Source organism: Caenorhabditis elegans, chromosome X (genome assembly GCF_000002985.6).
Source record: "Caenorhabditis elegans chromosome X".
Classification (NCBI taxonomy): domain Eukaryota; kingdom Metazoa; phylum Nematoda; class Chromadorea; order Rhabditida; family Rhabditidae; genus Caenorhabditis; species Caenorhabditis elegans.
Window position 1 is genome coordinate 15,558,238 of NC_003284.9, and position 17,064 is coordinate 15,575,301.

The 17,064-nt window shown below is 35.9% G+C and overlaps 1 protein-coding gene and 4 non-coding genes across 6 annotated transcripts; 4 read left to right on the forward strand and 1 right to left on the reverse strand.

Annotated features, from left to right (window-relative positions):
• The first annotated feature begins 984 nt into the window (after nucleotides 1-984).
• C02C6.12 lies at nucleotides 985-1,118 on the forward strand. Its single transcript, NR_072769.1, has one exon. It is a non-coding gene; the product is annotated as an Unclassified non-coding RNA C02C6.12 (non-coding RNA).
• On the reverse strand, nucleotides 985-1,118 carry C02C6.9. Its single transcript, NR_072770.1, has one exon. It is a non-coding gene; the product is annotated as an Unclassified non-coding RNA C02C6.9 (non-coding RNA).
• Nucleotides 1,119-2,258: 1,140 nt separating this feature from the next.
• Nucleotides 2,259-2,398, forward strand: C02C6.10. The gene has a single exon (NR_072771.1). It is a non-coding gene; the product is annotated as an Unclassified non-coding RNA C02C6.10 (non-coding RNA).
• A 3,832-nt stretch (nucleotides 2,399-6,230) lies between these two features.
• On the forward strand, nucleotides 6,231-6,342 carry C02C6.7. The gene has a single exon (NR_072772.1). It is a non-coding gene; the product is annotated as an Unclassified non-coding RNA C02C6.7 (non-coding RNA).
• A 4,341-nt stretch (nucleotides 6,343-10,683) lies between these two features.
• On the forward strand, nucleotides 10,684-14,784 carry dyn-1 (Dynamin; the record flags this gene model as incomplete). Of its 2 annotated transcripts, NM_001373600.5 has the most annotated exons (9): nucleotides 10,684-10,850; nucleotides 10,916-11,139; nucleotides 11,321-11,927; nucleotides 11,973-12,476; nucleotides 12,524-12,799; nucleotides 13,334-13,613; nucleotides 13,718-14,103; nucleotides 14,277-14,358; nucleotides 14,640-14,784. In NM_001373600.5, 8 exons carry the CDS (start codon nucleotides 10,684-10,686, stop codon nucleotides 14,323-14,325), a joined length of 2,493 nt encoding a protein of 830 aa, NP_001359587.1. The 2 variants fall into 2 exon arrangements, with proteins under 2 accessions (NP_001359587.1, NP_001024332.1); NM_001029161.5 differs by lacking the exon at nucleotides 14,277-14,358 and having other exon boundaries at nucleotides 14,640-14,712.
• Nucleotides 14,785-17,064: the final 2,280 nt, after the last annotated feature.

Here is a 17,064-nt window from a genome sequence, read left to right on the forward strand (position 1 = left end):
CCAGGAATGAGTGGAAGATCAAATATTAGGAAAAATTGTTACAAGCCGTCTAATTATGAAATTTGATCTACCAATTGTTCTAAGTTTTCTAATTATGGATGCAGATCTAGTGTGTAGAACAGTATAGTATACATAAAACAGGGTTGCCGGTTTTTTTGGTTTTTTAGAAACCGATTTTTCAGCAACCGAAAGACAAAACATTTGCCGGTTTTTCGGTTTTTAAATTTTTCTTTAAAAAAACCGGAAAAACCATAAAATCGAAAAATAAGAAACATTTTGGGCGGCACTCCTTGGTACAGCACATTTTGTTAATTTAATGCAATTGTAATTTGAAAATTGTGCCTTCATGTATCAAAAAAAAAAGTGCCTTGTACCTTCATGTATCATATTATTAGACTATGACGATAATGAAGAAATCAGAAAGGAAATTGTCAAAAAAGAGAAAATTACCAGAAAAAAGAACACTTAAAAGTGCTAAAATTAAATATAACTACTGAACGTTTAAAATTAATAGCAACATAGTTTTACATTACAATGCATAGATCTTGAGAAAAGTTAAACACTTTTATAGAATTTTCTGGGTTAAAAACTCGTTGTGTTTATAATATTTAATAATGAAAAGTACTATTAGAAATTCTAATTTTACCTTTAATTAAGCATTTTCAGCCGTTCACTTTAAAACATAATTCATTATGAATTTTTAAACAGTTCTATAATTTTGTAAAAAATATTGGAATATTACTAATCATGAACACAGCTTTTTCCAACATTTACTACTAATTAGTTCCAGAAATTAATTTCAAAAAGAAAAACGATGCAATAATACTGGTACAACTTTTGGGTGAGAAATGACTTTTCCTCAGAAGCAAGCAAGAAGATTAGTCGTGGGAACATGCTTGGCACATAGCTAAAACAAAAGATACCGTGTTTTTTTAGTGTGAAAAAGACAAAATGTAGTCTCGATTGCCTCAGTTTTCTTCTTTTCAATCTTAAAGACAAAAAAGGCGTATAAGTGAGTAAACAAAAGAAAATAACGACAAAATCGAGGAAGAAAAAACAACGACAAGAACCCTTTTTGTCTGAAGAAGGGTAATCATCCATTATGACATGTTTATGTCAGTGTAGGGAGCCCCAAATAGCACCCGGAAAGAGTGGCGGTAGTCACAGGAATAGGATATGGGTGAATGAATGACCGTAGTTCCTGGCGGTTAGGGGTGAAGTTGTTAGGCTAGTTGTGCTTTGTGTGAAAAAAATGAATTTTTCCTCATAGTTGGTTTGTGAGAAAAAATTTCGAGAGCATGGAAAAGGTTGGAAACCTCGTTAAATTACAAATATGTTTATTATAATTAATAAAATCGCCTTTTTATCGGAAAACCACGACGAAAAGGCAAACATCTGGACCCCAGATCCGGCCGCCGACATCTTGCGAGTTCCGCGCGCCACTACATATATTTCTCTCGAAGCGGGCGGGACTGCTCGCCACACCCACTGCGAGTTAAACATTGCGGCGCGCGGAATTCGTAAAATGTCGGCGAGTTGATATTGGTTGGGGCCCCGATTTTTGCCTTTTTGCAGTGATTTTCCGACAAAAAGGACGGGCCTAATTGGGCCTACACTCAAAGCATTTTTTATCATTTTGAGTGTAACTGACAAGCACATTTATTTTAAAAAAACATGTGATATAATAATAATATTTATAAATGCTGAACCTGAGTTAAATTCAAATTTCAAAAACTTAGAAAACAATTTTCTGCAGAGCGTCATAAAAAAATATAAATATTGATAATTTGACAAGGCCTGAAATTTTAACTCTTACAACAATTTTACGAAAAAATTTTTTTTATCATAGTTATTTAAAAAAAAATTTAAGTTTCTATACATTTTTCAAATTTAGAAAAAATACCTAACCAAATAGTTCTGCAAAATTTCAAAAGTGCAAGAAGACATACGTGAATATTCAGAGCGAAAAAATTCCTGCTGTTTTTGCGTCTTATTTTACTTCTTAACTTCTCACGCTAACTGAAAGTGTAAATTTAAATGAAACTGACAAAAAAGATGAAAAGAAAGCAATTAGAAAAAGGCATCAGTCTAACAAAAATGAGAGGTTTTTGAAAAGAGAGAAGAAATGAAACTAGCTTAAGAAAAAAGCGGAAAAGTAGCAAAAGAGAAAAAAAACGAGAGAAAAAGTATGAATATCTATTCCTATTGGTATTCCTATTTCTTTTGCCGATGCCTTTGCCTATTTGCCATTTTTTGTGACAATTTTTTTTTTCATTTTTCTTCCCTATAGTCCGCTGTCCTTTGAAAGATTGTCAAGGGACCATGCAGGAGAAAAGGAGTACGGATAGGATAGCGAGGAGGAAAAAAAATTGGCGCGCATGTTGCATGCTTGACATAGATTCGTTAGAGTATACTCGTCCGATACTCACAATGCTTGTGCTCCAAAGTTAGGCGCCGAGAAGCTTATTTTTTCCGACTGATCTGGACAACAAGATATATAGACGGCTGATGCAAACAATGTATTTTTTTTGGTGTGTTGGGATTGGATAAGGACCACTAGGAAAAAGTGGGAAGGAAGCCGCTTCAAAACTTTCGCGCATTTATCTTGTCCCGGTGTGTCTCCACGGATTTGGGAAAGATGGTGTTGGAAAAAGTTGCCAAAGATTAGAATGATTAGTTGCTAGTATCGATGGGCTTTGATAGTGTTTTTAATGATAGTGTTTTTGAAATTTTTTTGTTGCTTGTTTGTCGGAAGCTTTGAGAAGATCATGGTCTGCTTAAAGGTGGAGTACCGAAATCTGAGACCTTGCTTTTTTAGGCTCAAAATGACACAAAACTACCGAATTTTGTAATGAGGCGTTTTGAAAATTTCTCTTTTTTAAGGCTCATTTTTAGAAAAAATCAAATTTTTTCAAATTATCGTTGTCGCAGCGTCTGGAATTTAATTTTTATTGAATTTTCACTTTTTAATAAATATTGTGGTCTTTTACTATGCGTATATTCGTTGATTCAAATACATTTGTGGTCAGTAGGCACGTGGTGTCAGTCTGTCCCATCGCGGCTTGATCTACAAAAAATTCGGGAATTTTTTCTACAGAAAAGTGTGACGTCAGCACACTCTTAACCATGCAAAATCAGTCTAGAAGTCTGCGTCTAAACTCCCGCAATTTTCTGAGATCAAACCGAAATGGGACGTTCTGACACTACGTGAGTTGGGCACAAATAAAAGTTACATTTTGTGCCCCAATAATTATAAATGCACTTAGATCAATGAATATACGCATAATATAAGACCAAAATATTTATCAAAGAGTGATCAATAAAAATTAGGTTCCAGGCGTTGTGACTCCGATAAGTTGAAAAAAATTGTGATTTTAGTTGAAAATGAGCCTTTTTTTCCAAAACTTTGAACCGCCATAACTTTTTTTTGAGAAATTTTCAAAACGTCTCATTAAGGAATTTCGTAGTTTTGGGTCATTTTGGGTCTAAAAAAGCACTCTCCAATTTTGGTACTCCACCTTCAATATACAATAATAGAAGAAAAGAGAGTGACCATTAATGAACGTGGTACTTGCAAAATTCTCTACAGATACTGTTTGAAAATGAGCTTAAGAAATCAAAATTGTTTTGCTTGCAAAAATCAAACATAACTGGACTATTTTTTTTACAAAAAACAAAATTCAGGCGAAAGTACAGTCCAAAAATCAATTTTTGGAATACATCCCTCTGTTGGTAGTTTCGGGTTTCTAGTTTTATATGAGTTCAAACTCTGGTCAATTTCCCAATTCAAAACCAATTGAATTTTGTCGATTTTTTGCAAAACGCACACATTTTTTTCTGTTTGGCGTATATACCGTTTTGTAGATATTAGTTTAGACATATAATAGTTTTAAAAAACTTTGTTTTAACAGAAGTTGCCAGACTGCCCATTTCTTATTTTATTTTTGAAACATGCGGAATAACTAGAAAAATGAAGACACAGTTCACAGTTTGATCGTATTTGAAATTTTATTGCAAATTTGCGCATTTTTTAAAGATCAGTTTATCAAGGAGTTCTAATTTATGTGAATAACTAATTCTGCATATTTATTGTTGTATCCGTCTTTGAGTAGATCATTTTTTTTTCAGGGAATTCAATAATTAGGAAATTGAGAAATATTACCAATTCGGCATTTGGCATTTATCAAGTTCAAATTTATGAATATTTGAAAATCCAAATTCTAATATTAATAATGGGGGTATTTTTTTCCAACTAATACAATTTTTCGACAATCAGTACGTTTGGCAACTACAAAATCTGAAAATTTGAATTCGAGTTGCCAATGCTGACATTCCAAAAGTACAGTATAAAAAATGTAAGACAACAATTTTTTTGGTCGACTTCCAAAGTATGAGTGTCAAAAACTGAGTAATTGCCGCAATAATTTTTTAAAAATGTTGTGAAACGTTTTATTATGATACCAGCCGTGGACCGCACCTCCGGCGCGGCCCCCGACTTCTGGGGCTGAAAATTTTTTTTTTCTGAAATAACCGTAATCCTACAGTATTCCTACCGTACCGCTATTGTACCACTACAGTACCTCAACTATATCCCTACACTAACCCCAATTCACTATCCCTCCAGAAGCCAAAACTTCACCGACTACAAAAACTACATAGACTACACACAAGGTCACACAGAATAAGCACTTTATATATAGTAAATGATTCTGTCATTTTGGCACCATAGGAGCAGTTTTTCACACTTTACCCGCTACTAACTTCTAGCAGTAAGTTACTTCACCTTAAAAAAAGCTTTGCATCACCCTCTTCGACGCAGTAAACATTACAAGTTGGAATTTATTCATTTTTTTGGACTAAACTTTGAATGTATGAAGATATTGTACTCCTTGAAATCTTTCGCCTCATTGGTTCTCAGCATGTCAAAGTTTTTATTTGAGGAAAAACCTAGAGAAAAAACTATTGAAATATTTCATATGTTTTTTTCCTTATTTTTTCTTCTTCGTTTTCAACTTTTTCTCTCAATTTCTTTTTTTGAAAACAAGTTTCAAGATTTTATTTCTCGACTTTACACGATTTAATCATTTTCTCCATCAATTTTTAAAACAACACAATTTGTGAATTGTATGTACATAATTCTATTGTTTAGTGACTAACTAAACTTGTAAGTCGATATTGCTGATCATAATATAAACTTCTGTAGATATCTTATTTCATTCCATTTCACTCTGACGTTTTCCTTTTCAACATTTCCATTTTGAAAAAAAAAATTTGTGTTTCAAAGTCCCTTTTTCCTTCTTTTTTTTATAGGGCTCGTTATTATTGACATTCATTTTCTGAATAAGAGAAAGAAAAAAATGCGGAAAAAAGTGAGCGAAGCCCATTTTTAGAGAGAAAATTGCCCATTTCTTTCTTTCTGCCCGTTGATTTATTCACTGCCTACAATTTCTCATCCAGTTTGGAGGGCAAGCTGCTTCCTAGTGAGAGCTCCGATTTCCACAAGTGCGTGCTTGCTGGAAAGCTTCACATGTTTTTGATGCGTTGGAAACTTTAACTTGGGCAATACGCTGTAGTGGGTTTAGTTTTCAGACTGTTGTTTATTTGAGTCCAGGCTTGGATTGAAATATTTTTTGAAATCTTAGCGTCGTGTGCAAATTTTTTCAAAACATATATCAGAGCTATTTATGCTGAATAGTACCAATAAAATTAAAAAAAAAAACATTATGTAACGAACATCTAGGTTTATTTCATGTTTTAGAAAATTAGCTAAAATGTCCAAATAAAACTGGTGAAAAATGTTATTGAAATTTCTAAATTTTATTTCTAAATTTAATGTACATTTATATTTTCGATTTTACTATTAGTAGTTTTATAAACCGAAATATAACTTTTCAAAATAAATTAGTAGCTCAATTTGAAATAGGGTACGTTCCTAAAACATGTGCCTCTTTTTTTTGCCATACTTTAAATTTTATTGCTATCGTTTTTCTCTTAAAATCAATATCATTATGCAGCCATTTTCACGTTTCATGAGCCCACTGTACTTTTATGTGAGCCACACTCAAAAGGAAATTGAGCCGAAATGCTCTCTTCCTCTATCTTCCGAATTTTTAACGAATCCTATACTTTGTTTGATTAGTTTTATTTTGAATTTGCCATTTATATTCCTTGCAAAATGTTAAAGCTGTAGTGTCACACCATAGCAATTTGTGGTCTCTTATTCTAAACTTTGGTCATTTACAATCGGTGGAAAAAAAAGGTTCATAAGCTGCCTTCGTTTACCCATGTGACCGTGGGGGTTATGTGGCTGTGCGAGACAAAAAGAAACAGACACATGAGGTCTTCAAAAGTTGAGTTGGATTCCTATGGGAATCATCAAAAAATCGTTTCCGAATTTAGATGGATATGGGTTAGTGAAGAAGTGCGATCTATGGTCATGAACTTTTCTCAAGTAGTTCTGAGTTGCTCAAGCGGAAGTTTTTCATTTGCAGCAAATCGTTTTCGTGTAAATTTGGACTGGTTTTTATTAGTGATGTTATTATTGTTCAAAGACCTATAGTTTAAAAACTATTTTAATAATTCGGCCTTATGATTGTACCGCACACTTTAATTTAGCATTTAATCTACATATTTTGGAAAAAGTTATGAAACATAAGCAAATGAAAGCCGTGTGCGTTTTCTGGTATTTTTTTGAACAACATTCTCAAATTTAGGGTTCGTGGGCTTAACTTTGTTTAATTGCCATTTTATGGTGTTTCTAAATTAAGTAAAAAGAGACTCTTATGATGTAAGCCATTTAAGTTTAGAAGAAATTGCCCAACTATGTACAATAATTAGTAAACTTTGAATCTTAACTGAATATGTCTTTCTGTGGCGTGCGGCAAATCCCAAAACTTGCCGAGCTTGGCAAATTCGGTAAATTCGCCGTGCTCAACAAACTCCGAAAACGTAGATATTTTTTTTAAATGTTTTTTGGAGCATCAAAATTACTGAATCATAACTACTGTAATTTGCCGAATTTGCCGGGCTCGGCAAACTCGGCAAGTCACTTTTTTTGAAATTTGCCGTGCTCGGCAAAATTGGCAAATTTGCCGAGCTTGGCAAACGGCAAATTCAGCAAATTTGCCGCACATCCCTGGTGTTTTTCGAATAAAGAACATTTATAAATTGATTACTTTTATTGTGAACATTCAACTTTTGAAATACTCGATTTTTTTTTAATTTTCCAACACCTGTTCTAATTCCGCAGCATTTATCCCAATGCCACAGGACAGCTGCTTCCAAATGTCCTTCCATCTTGTCAATATAAAACATGGACAAATGTTCAAAAATTAAAGCTTTATATTTTCCAAATTTTGCTTCTTTTTTTTCGCTAAGCATTTTTTGTTTTTGCGTGAAGGCAAGGAGATATTTGAAATAAATCAAATTTTGCCAATTAGACGACTACGGCGTCCCTCTGGATACAAGCCTCAGAACTTCCATGGAGTTTTCGTTTCCAGCGATTGCTTTTGACGTTTTTTTAGGATTCAAAATTTATTCTTATTCAAGAATAGCATCATTTGAAATTGAGTATATAAATCCAATTCAAACCAGTTTTGTTGAATTTCAAACTCTAAGTTGAGTCTTAAATGTATAAACATGAACTGCTCCTGGTATCCTTAACCAGAATGGATAGCGCGTTTAAAGGTGGAGTAGCGCCAGTGGGGATTTTGTCTAAATACACTTATACTGATCCAAAACAACCGAATATCATAATAAAACACTCCAAAAAATTTTAGATTTTTCAAAATATCCGGTCAAAGTTTAGGAAAATTGCCAAAATTTTGTAATTGTCACATTTTGACAGTAAATAAAAAATTTTCAAAATATTTTTGAAAAGTTTTATTGTGATATTCGGTTAGTTTGGCACCATAGAAGTAGTTTTTAACACTTTCCCCCGTGGCGCTACTCCACTTTTAAGTATAGATGACAGTTTGTTTTACAAGGATGTGAGAATACAAAAATTATTGTTAAGCACATTTCATGGCTCTATGAATGTGAATGTGGTTTTTATAACGCTTAATTTATAAAAATGTTGTCTTGCAGAGGTCTCTTCAAAATTTTTGATACTAACACACTTGTGAGCAGTGTTCTAGAACTCAATGGCACAGTTTTCAATAGATATTTGAAAATTTCCTATTGCATATTGTGTAAATTTAGCTTTGAAAATAATTGTATGTCGAAAAATATTTGTTTTTTCCAGTTTTTTTTCAGTCCAGCTATCCGTCCGTCACTATGCAATTTCAAATACTTTGTTAACAAAATATATATCTAGACACTGGTTAGATTTGGAACGAAAACAAAAACTTTCTTCTCTTCCTTTTCCTTTTGTCGTTTATTCTGTGAGTTTGGCTTAGCAAGCCTCCCGGACCACGACGTCGTCATCGGCGCCGTCAGTGCTCCGCGTTTTTTTTTGTGGAGCCAAGAGAAAGAGGGCAGAAAGAGCTTCAAACTGCGGTCGGGAGCTCTAACACACACGTCTTGCTTTTCTTCTTCTGCTTTTGCTCTCCCTGTGTGCGAGAATATGTACATACGCGAAAAATGTGCGCGCGGGGGGGGGGGGCCCCTGCCGAGTAGCAGTGCGCAGCACACATACATAGCAGAATATCGACTAATCGAAAACGCCTCCTTCCTTTTTCTTTTTTCCTTCTTTCTGCTTCGTTTTTCTTTCTTTTTCTTATTCTTATTCTTCGTTTTCCGTTTTTGTTTTCTTTTTCTTCCTTGATATTCTCCTCAGCCTGCTTTGCTCGCTATGGAGTGAAGGGACAACAAAAAACTCAGCTGTTATTTATTCCATGTTCTGTTTTGCTTTACAATTAAAAAAATCAATTGAGCTATTTTGCTAGATTTTCAATACTTTTAAACCATGTTTTATAAATGTTTTATAAATTTCAGAGCATATGAAATCATTGTACATCAACTGATTAGTCACAAATTCATTATCAGGAGTAGTATGGGAATGTTAAATTCGTTATTTGTTTACACACCGCTGGTTCTTAGTAAAATTTTCTAATAGGAAGTAACTGGAATTTGTTTGGAAACCTACAAATCTGTTAATTTCGGAATTAATATCCAAGTTTCCAAATTAGCAGAAATAAAATTTTGAAGTAATATCTGGTTGAAATGTTGTGTTTCTGCTATAAAACTTGAAAAGAAACCTTGAATCCTGCTAGAGAATCGCCTTTGGTCAGAAAATCGAACATCAGTTTTTACTGCAAGTGACAATTTTCAGGGAGTATTTGAAGCCGTTATTTTTAATCCCAACTTTTTAAATGAAAATGAGTATATTTTTCATATTTATGATATGCATATATATATGTTCAATCTATCTGTGTTAGAGCTTGATGATTATTTCGAATCGGGCGGGTTTAAAGATCTGCCAAAAAAATTTGCAGTACTACCCTGTCTTGAAAAAAAAAGAAGAAAAACTGTGATACAATTTAACAATCATGAACATACGACAATTCTCTACAAATTATAATATCATAATGAATTCCATATTTTGTTTAAACAAATTGGACTAAATGAATTTCCTCGTCTCTAATAAACAAATAGAACGTGGAAAAACCTTCTTACTAATCATGATTTCTGGTCACAATTGTGACTCGATATTTGCTAAGATGACGATTTTTCTTTTCTTCCTACGGTACTGATCGGACTGTTGTAAAAGTTTCACAATTTTGAAATATTTTATTTTATTTTTATTTTGCATAATTTCCAAAGGTCATCCATCTCATTTCCATTCTCAATAAAAAAAATTTTTAAAGTCTGCCTCTTTTTATTAAAGAAACGATGTTATTTGCTCACTAACTTCCATTCACACGTTTCCAGCGAGATAGCAGGTAAGTTGAGAGACGCAGGTGGTTAGACTACAAACAGAAGGGTGGCCGGCTGCCACCCTCTCCACACCACTATTTCACAACATTTACAATGAATTGATCTACCCGCCAAATTCTGGTTTTCGGCAATCCAAAACTGTTCGCTTTGTTTTCCACTTTTTCATTTTTCATTTCTCCTCCACTACTTATTTGGATTTTCTTTTTCAAATGTGTCCCGTTTAGTTTTTTTTTGCATCTAACAACCTTCTGTTTTTTTCCAATATTTTCATTAAACAAGCCTCCAAATTCTTCATAAAATTCCTCGTGAAAAGAAATTTCTTGTCGTGGTTACTGCTGACGCGTTTTGCGATGAGTGTGTGTTGGCACGCTCTCCGCCGTCGCTGGCCAAGCCTTTTTCTCTCCCCGCCGCAGTACTGACTGCGAGGCTGACTCACTGCGGTCATTTCGTTTGCCTCACCCTCACTTTTAGTCTCTGCATCTCCGAGTCTCTCCGCGCTTTTTTGTACGCCGATCGTTTCTTCTTCTTGTTTTCCAAACATTCAACACCGTTTTGCCGACAATGATTCTGAATATTTGTTGATTTTGTTTTTTCAAATGCGATTTGAGGATTTTTTTTTCTAATTTTATATTCTATATTCTTGAAGGTGATAAATTTCATTCTAAAACATAATTATTAAACCTCCGAAAACCTCATTGCGAAATCGTGCTTTTTCCATTAAATCTTCTCAATGCTCTTCCTCATATCATTAATCGACTAAAAAAATCGATTTTCAGGTAGTTCAGCGTATAACCACCAGGATCAGCCATGTCGTGGCAAAACCAGGGAATGCAGGCGTTGATCCCTGTGATCAATCGTGTCCAGGACGCCTTCTCCCAGCTGGGCACATCTGTCAGCTTCGAACTTCCACAGATCGCCGTCGTCGGAGGACAGTCCGCTGGAAAGTCGTCGGTGCTGGAGAATTTTGTCGGAAAGTGAGTCACAAGAAGAAAAAAAACATAACTTTGCGAAATAAAATCACAATTTTTTTCCTTTCCAGAGACTTCTTGCCACGTGGATCAGGAATCGTAACACGTCGTCCACTTATTTTGCAGCTTATTCAAGATCGCAATGAGTACGCCGAGTTCCTACACAAGAAGGGTCATCGCTTTGTGGATTTTGATGCAGTTCGGAAAGAGATTGAGGATGAGACTGATCGTGTCACTGGACAGAATAAGGGAATCAGTCCACATCCAATCAACTTGCGTGTCTTTTCTCCAAATGGTAAGCATTTAGAAACTCACAGAAACGCAAGTGCGCTGGATGATTTGAGCATCTGAAACCAGACTTATGCAACTTTTTTTAAAATTTAAATTGCATTAAAGATTTCATAAATTTACAGTGAGTTGCACAAAATCACTGGAAAAATTCACACATTTTAATTAATTCATACTTAATTTTTCAGTTCTAAATCTGACACTCATCGATTTGCCCGGTCTCACAAAAGTGCCCGTCGGAGATCAACCAGCAGATATTGAGCAACAGATCCGTGACATGATTCTCACATTCATCAACCGTGAGACTTGCCTCATTCTTGCCGTCACTCCGGCCAACAGCGATCTCGCCACTTCGGATGCGTTGAAACTTGCGAAGGAAGTCGATCCACAGGGTCTTCGCACGATTGGAGTCCTCACCAAACTTGACTTGATGGACGAGGGAACCGATGCTCGCGAGATCCTCGAGAACAAGCTGTTCACACTTCGTCGTGGCTACGTCGGAGTTGTCAATCGTGGGCAGAAGGATATTGTCGGTCGCAAGGATATTAGAGCTGCTTTGGACGCCGAGAGAAAGTTCTTCATCTCACACCCATCCTACCGACATATGGCTGATCGGTTGGGAACAAGCTACCTTCAACACACTCTTAATCAACAGCTCACCAATCATATCCGTGATACACTGCCAACACTTCGTGATAGTCTTCAAAAGAAGATGTTTGCTATGGAAAAGGATGTGGCCGAGTACAAGAACTACCAGCCAAATGATCCAGGCCGCAAGACCAAGGCTCTTTTGCAGTAAGTGATTTCAATGGAGGTGCTTTATTAACAAAATTTTTGCAGAATGGTTACCCAGTTCAATGCTGACATTGAGCGCTCCATTGAAGGTTCCTCTGCAAAGCTGGTTTCAACCAATGAGCTCAGTGGAGGAGCCCGTATCAATCGGCTTTTCCATGAGCGTTTCCCATTTGAGATTGTTAAAATGGAAATTGACGAGAAAGAAATGCGCAAAGAAATCCAGTATGCCATCAGAAACATTCACGGTATCCGCGTCGGTCTCTTCACTCCGGATATGGCGTTTGAGGCAATTGCCAAAAAGCAAATCACCCGTCTGAAGGAGCCATCGTTGAAATGCGTTGATCTGGTGGTCAACGAGTTGGCTAATGTGATCAGACAGTGCGCTGACACTATGGCTAGATATCCACGTCTTCGTGACGAGCTGGAAAGAATCGTCGTCTCGCATATGCGTGAACGTGAGCAAATTGCCAAGCAGCAAATTGGGCTCATTGTTGACTACGAACTCGCTTATATGAACACAAACCATGAGGATTTCATTGGATTCAGCAAGTAGGAGTTTAGACTTTGCTTTTAGATGTTTAATTTTATTTTTTTAGTGCTGAAGCAAAAGCCTCCCAAGGACAATCAGCGAAGAAGAATCTTGGAAACCAGGTGATCAGAAAGGGCTGGCTCTCACTGAGCAACGTATCGTTTGTGCGTGGCTCCAAGGACAATTGGTTTGTGCTCATGTCGGACAGTTTGAGTTGGTACAAAGATGATGAGGAGAAGGAGAAGAAGTACATGCTCCCATTGGATGGTGTCAAGCTGAAGGATATTGAGGGTGGATTTATGTCTCGTAACCACAAGTTTGCTCTGTTCTACCCCGACGGAAAGTGAGTTACTCAAGAATTTTGCGATTTGATTGCCATTTCAACATTCCAAGAGCCCGCACGCTTTTCTTTCCACATTAGAGTTTCATTAGGCAGAAACACAGGAACACTAAATTGAGCATGAGTTTTGAAACGAGACAAAAAACGCACACACACACAAAATCAATTTTTTTTGAATATTTGTTTAAATTAAATTAATTTGCAGGAGGTGAGTGTATAGTTTACTTTCTTCACTTCTTCTTCTTCTTTAATGACTTGTAAGACAGAAAAACCTTTGTGTTGTCGTCCTTGTGATCTGTTTTCATTTTTTTTACCCGAAAAGTTTATCCACCTTGAAACCAACACCTTTCACTTCTGTAGTCAATTTCTTATTTTTCCTGTTTCTCTTTCTCTGCTGTGACAGTTTCAGTTCAGACAAAAAAAAATACAGCATGCAAAATGCTTTTTAGATAAAAGATTCTGAACCAGCATGAAGATGTAAACTCATGTATCCTTGACCTCACGCACTTGCTTCTCCCATAACCCTTTGAATTCCAGGAACATCTACAAGGATTACAAGCAGCTTGAGTTGGGATGCACCAATTTGGACGAAATTGATGCGTGGAAGGCTTCATTCTTGCGTGCTGGTGTCTATCCAGAAAAGCAGAAGGCACAGGAAGATGAGTCCCAACAAGAGATGGAGGATACCTCGATTGATCCACAACTTGAGAGACAGGTGGAGACAATCCGTAATTTGGTTGATTCCTACATGAGAATCATTACCAAGACAATTAAGGACCTGGTTCCAAAGGCGGTGATGCATTTGATTGTTAACCAGGTGAGGGATTTTAAAAGAATTGAATGATTCATCGTGATATCATCACGGCCTGTTTTTTTAACCGTACACAATAAACCTTAAACTAAATATCTCAATAATTTCAGACAGGTGAGTTCATGAAAGATGAACTTTTGGCCCATCTCTACCAATGCGGCGACACTGATGCTCTCATGGAGGAATCTCAAATAGAAGCCCAGAAGCGCGAGGAGATGCTCCGAATGTACCATGCTTGCAAGGAGGCGCTCCGCATTATCTCTGAAGTCAACATGAGCACCCTTGGCGACCAGCCGCCGCCATTGCCGATGTCTGACTACCGCCCACACCCATCTGGACCTTCACCGGTGCCGCGTCCGGCTCCTGCTCCACCAGGCGGACGTCAGGCCCCAATGCCACCACGCGGAGGACCCGGTGCCCCACCACCACCAGGCATGAGACCACCACCAGGTGCGCCAGGAGGCGGCGGTGGCATGTACCCACCGTTGATTCCAACGTAAGTTTATGCCTATTTTTTTTCGAAAAGAGCACCAGATCTCTTCTAATCTTTCCTATTTTGGTCCGTCATACTCTTTCTTCTGTCAAAATTTTTTTTCTGAAATTTAGAAAAAAAAATACTGTCAACAAGTCAGAATAAAACCTAAAACTAACGTGTACCAACCACTCTAGGCGTCCGGGACCAGGCGGCCCACCACCCAACATGGCACCGCCTAGATAATAATGTTGTGAATAATTCCCCCACTGACCAAAGGTTTGTTAATCGCGAAGAAGCAGTACAGAGAAGTGTATAATTGTTTGTTGTAATCGTGATGTGTATTAGCAGCATCTATCTAGTGTTGTGATCCCTTGGCACTTTATCGGAACATTTTTATATTCCACTATCTTCCTGTGATTTTTTCTACAGAAAGAAGCAAAAGCTAACTTTTCTTTCTCATCAAATTTTTCATAATTTCGTCATTATTTGCATGTTTCAATGGTGGTCTAGCTTTCTGTTGTTGTAGTATTAATCTGAAACGTTGTTTTTTTTTTCAGAAGAGTACCGACACCATCCAACGGAGCACCAGAGATTCCAGCTCGCCCGCAAGTCCCCAAGAGACCTTTCTAAATGCTTTTACATCTCCATCCTAGCTCACTTGTCATACTATTACCGTTCCCATAGTAATTGTACAATGCCCCCGTTTTATCAAGCATTTCTTTTTTTTTTTTGAGAATTTTTAAATTAATCAATATCCCGAGTTCTTCCACCTTTTGAGCAAGTCTCGTTGAGGATTGCATTGGTCCCAGCGCTAACTAGGCGTCAATTCATCCACCTCTCCATTCTCTCTCCCGTTCCAACTGTGTTTTTCTTTGTCAGCGGCGAATTTTCCACAACCAATCGAGTCCTATTTCTCTTTTTTTCCCCCACCTCCCAATAATTTTATTTGCATGTTTTATAAACTCACTTTGTTCAATAATTTATTGATTTTATTTTTTCTATGATTTGAAACTTTACATTTTTCCTACTCTTCTATAGCAATACTTTGTCACTTACAATAACCCCCCCCCCCCAGTCTGCCTATATTTATTTAGATGTTCTTTATGGCCACCCAATGTATAAACTCTTTTAGTGCATTTGTAGGTTCTTTCTTCATCCCACCCAATTCCCCCTCCACCACAAATCCCAGTTTTGATTATTTTAAGCCCATATTTATAAGAAGTAAATATATTTATAGATTTTTCTTAGATTATAAGCTCTTCTAGGTTTTCCCTCGTTGAGAAGAATGATCTGAAAAAGCCTAAATTATAGATTTTTGAAACGTATTGTGTAGAATTTGTATTTATTCGTGAAAGTGGAATAAAGTTAAAACGGAAAAATGTAGTATTAGTTTTGTGCAAAACATTGGCCCTATAAATGTAGATGTAGGAAAGTCTGTTTATTCTTGGAAAAATCCCTAATTTTTGTGAAATTGTTTGGTTTGCAGCGGTCGGAAGCAATCTTGAAAATAATTATCATTTGTAATCACATTTTGGTAATTTATTACGTTTATTTTCTTCATTGATTGGTAGGTATATGTTTTCTTTCGAAAGATGAACAAATGATAGTGAATTGGTGCACCTATAAACGGAAAATATACCTTAAACAATTAATGGTTAAAAAATCCACAATGAAGAAAAGATATTAGAAAATTCCGGTTGCTAAGACATTGAAAAAAACTTGAAAAAAGACTTTGAAAACTTGACAAAATTTGGCACTTTTGAAAAGAACCCATTTAAAACTTAAAGCATGTACTAAAACGAGAACTTTATTTGAAAATTATTATATGTGTATTGCTGCGCTTGTACATTTAAAAAAAGGAACCTTTTCAATTGATACTTAAAACAAATAGAAGTTTTTTAATCCATATCCTCAAGCTTCGCAGATAAACCCTCAATATGCCAAACTCTAATAAGTAGCAATGTAACATGTTTTTGGCGCTGGTGAGTAGGTACTAAAAATTTAATAAATGTTTCCGATTTAAAATTTTAGATCTCGTCAGAATCGTTGTCAACGCAGAACTACAATTCTGGCATACTTTTGTTATAACGATATCAAATACCAAAGAACTCGTCGAAATTGCATACTTGTTGATGGAACCATCCGTTCAACTGAACGCCAGCCAGTTTATTACTTAAATGAAAACTAATTTTTCAATTGATGACGGTTAGTGACTTTAGGTTTCATTTGATCAGCGTAGTTGCTGACACTTAATGGTTCGGGAACATAAAAGAACATGTCGAACACGTACATGACGACTGCTTAAAAGTTGAAAATTTCCCATATCCGTTTCTCATTTTATGTAGTCTCTTTCAGTGTGGCTACTAACGATTTTGCAATTTTACATTATACTTTGTTTGTGAGTTTCAGGAAACTTGTGAATTCGTTCAAACCCTTCAGAATCAGAATAAAAAATGGTGCTTTGTATTTCTTAAATTTTAATAACTTTTTCACGAGCACTACATTTTAAAATTTTGTAGAAGTTGTCTGTTTGCACCCATTTAATTTCAAATGTGTCATAAGTCAACAACTGGCACGTTGAGTATACATAGAAAAGAATGATTTTACCTTTTAATATTTTTTTTGTTATAAAAGCTTGCAACATTTTTATTACCTCTATGGATAAAAAACGAAGGCTAGGAGAAAGAATCTAAAAACTCGGATTAGTTTTTGGATACAAAACAGAAGATTAGAATATTTCCCTTCACGAATTTTGAGGGTAAAACAATTTTACCGAAGTTTTCAAAGGTTTTTGTTCAAGATTCCATTCATTTTTTTTGAAATACTTCATACACGTGGTGTCAGGTTGTTACGGTTTGACTTACAAATTTTGCCCAAAAAATGAGACGTCAGCACGTTTTTAGCCATTTAAATCAGTTAAGAACTCTGTGTCTCAACTCCCGCATTTTTTGTAGATATTTGTAGATCAAACCGAAATGAGAC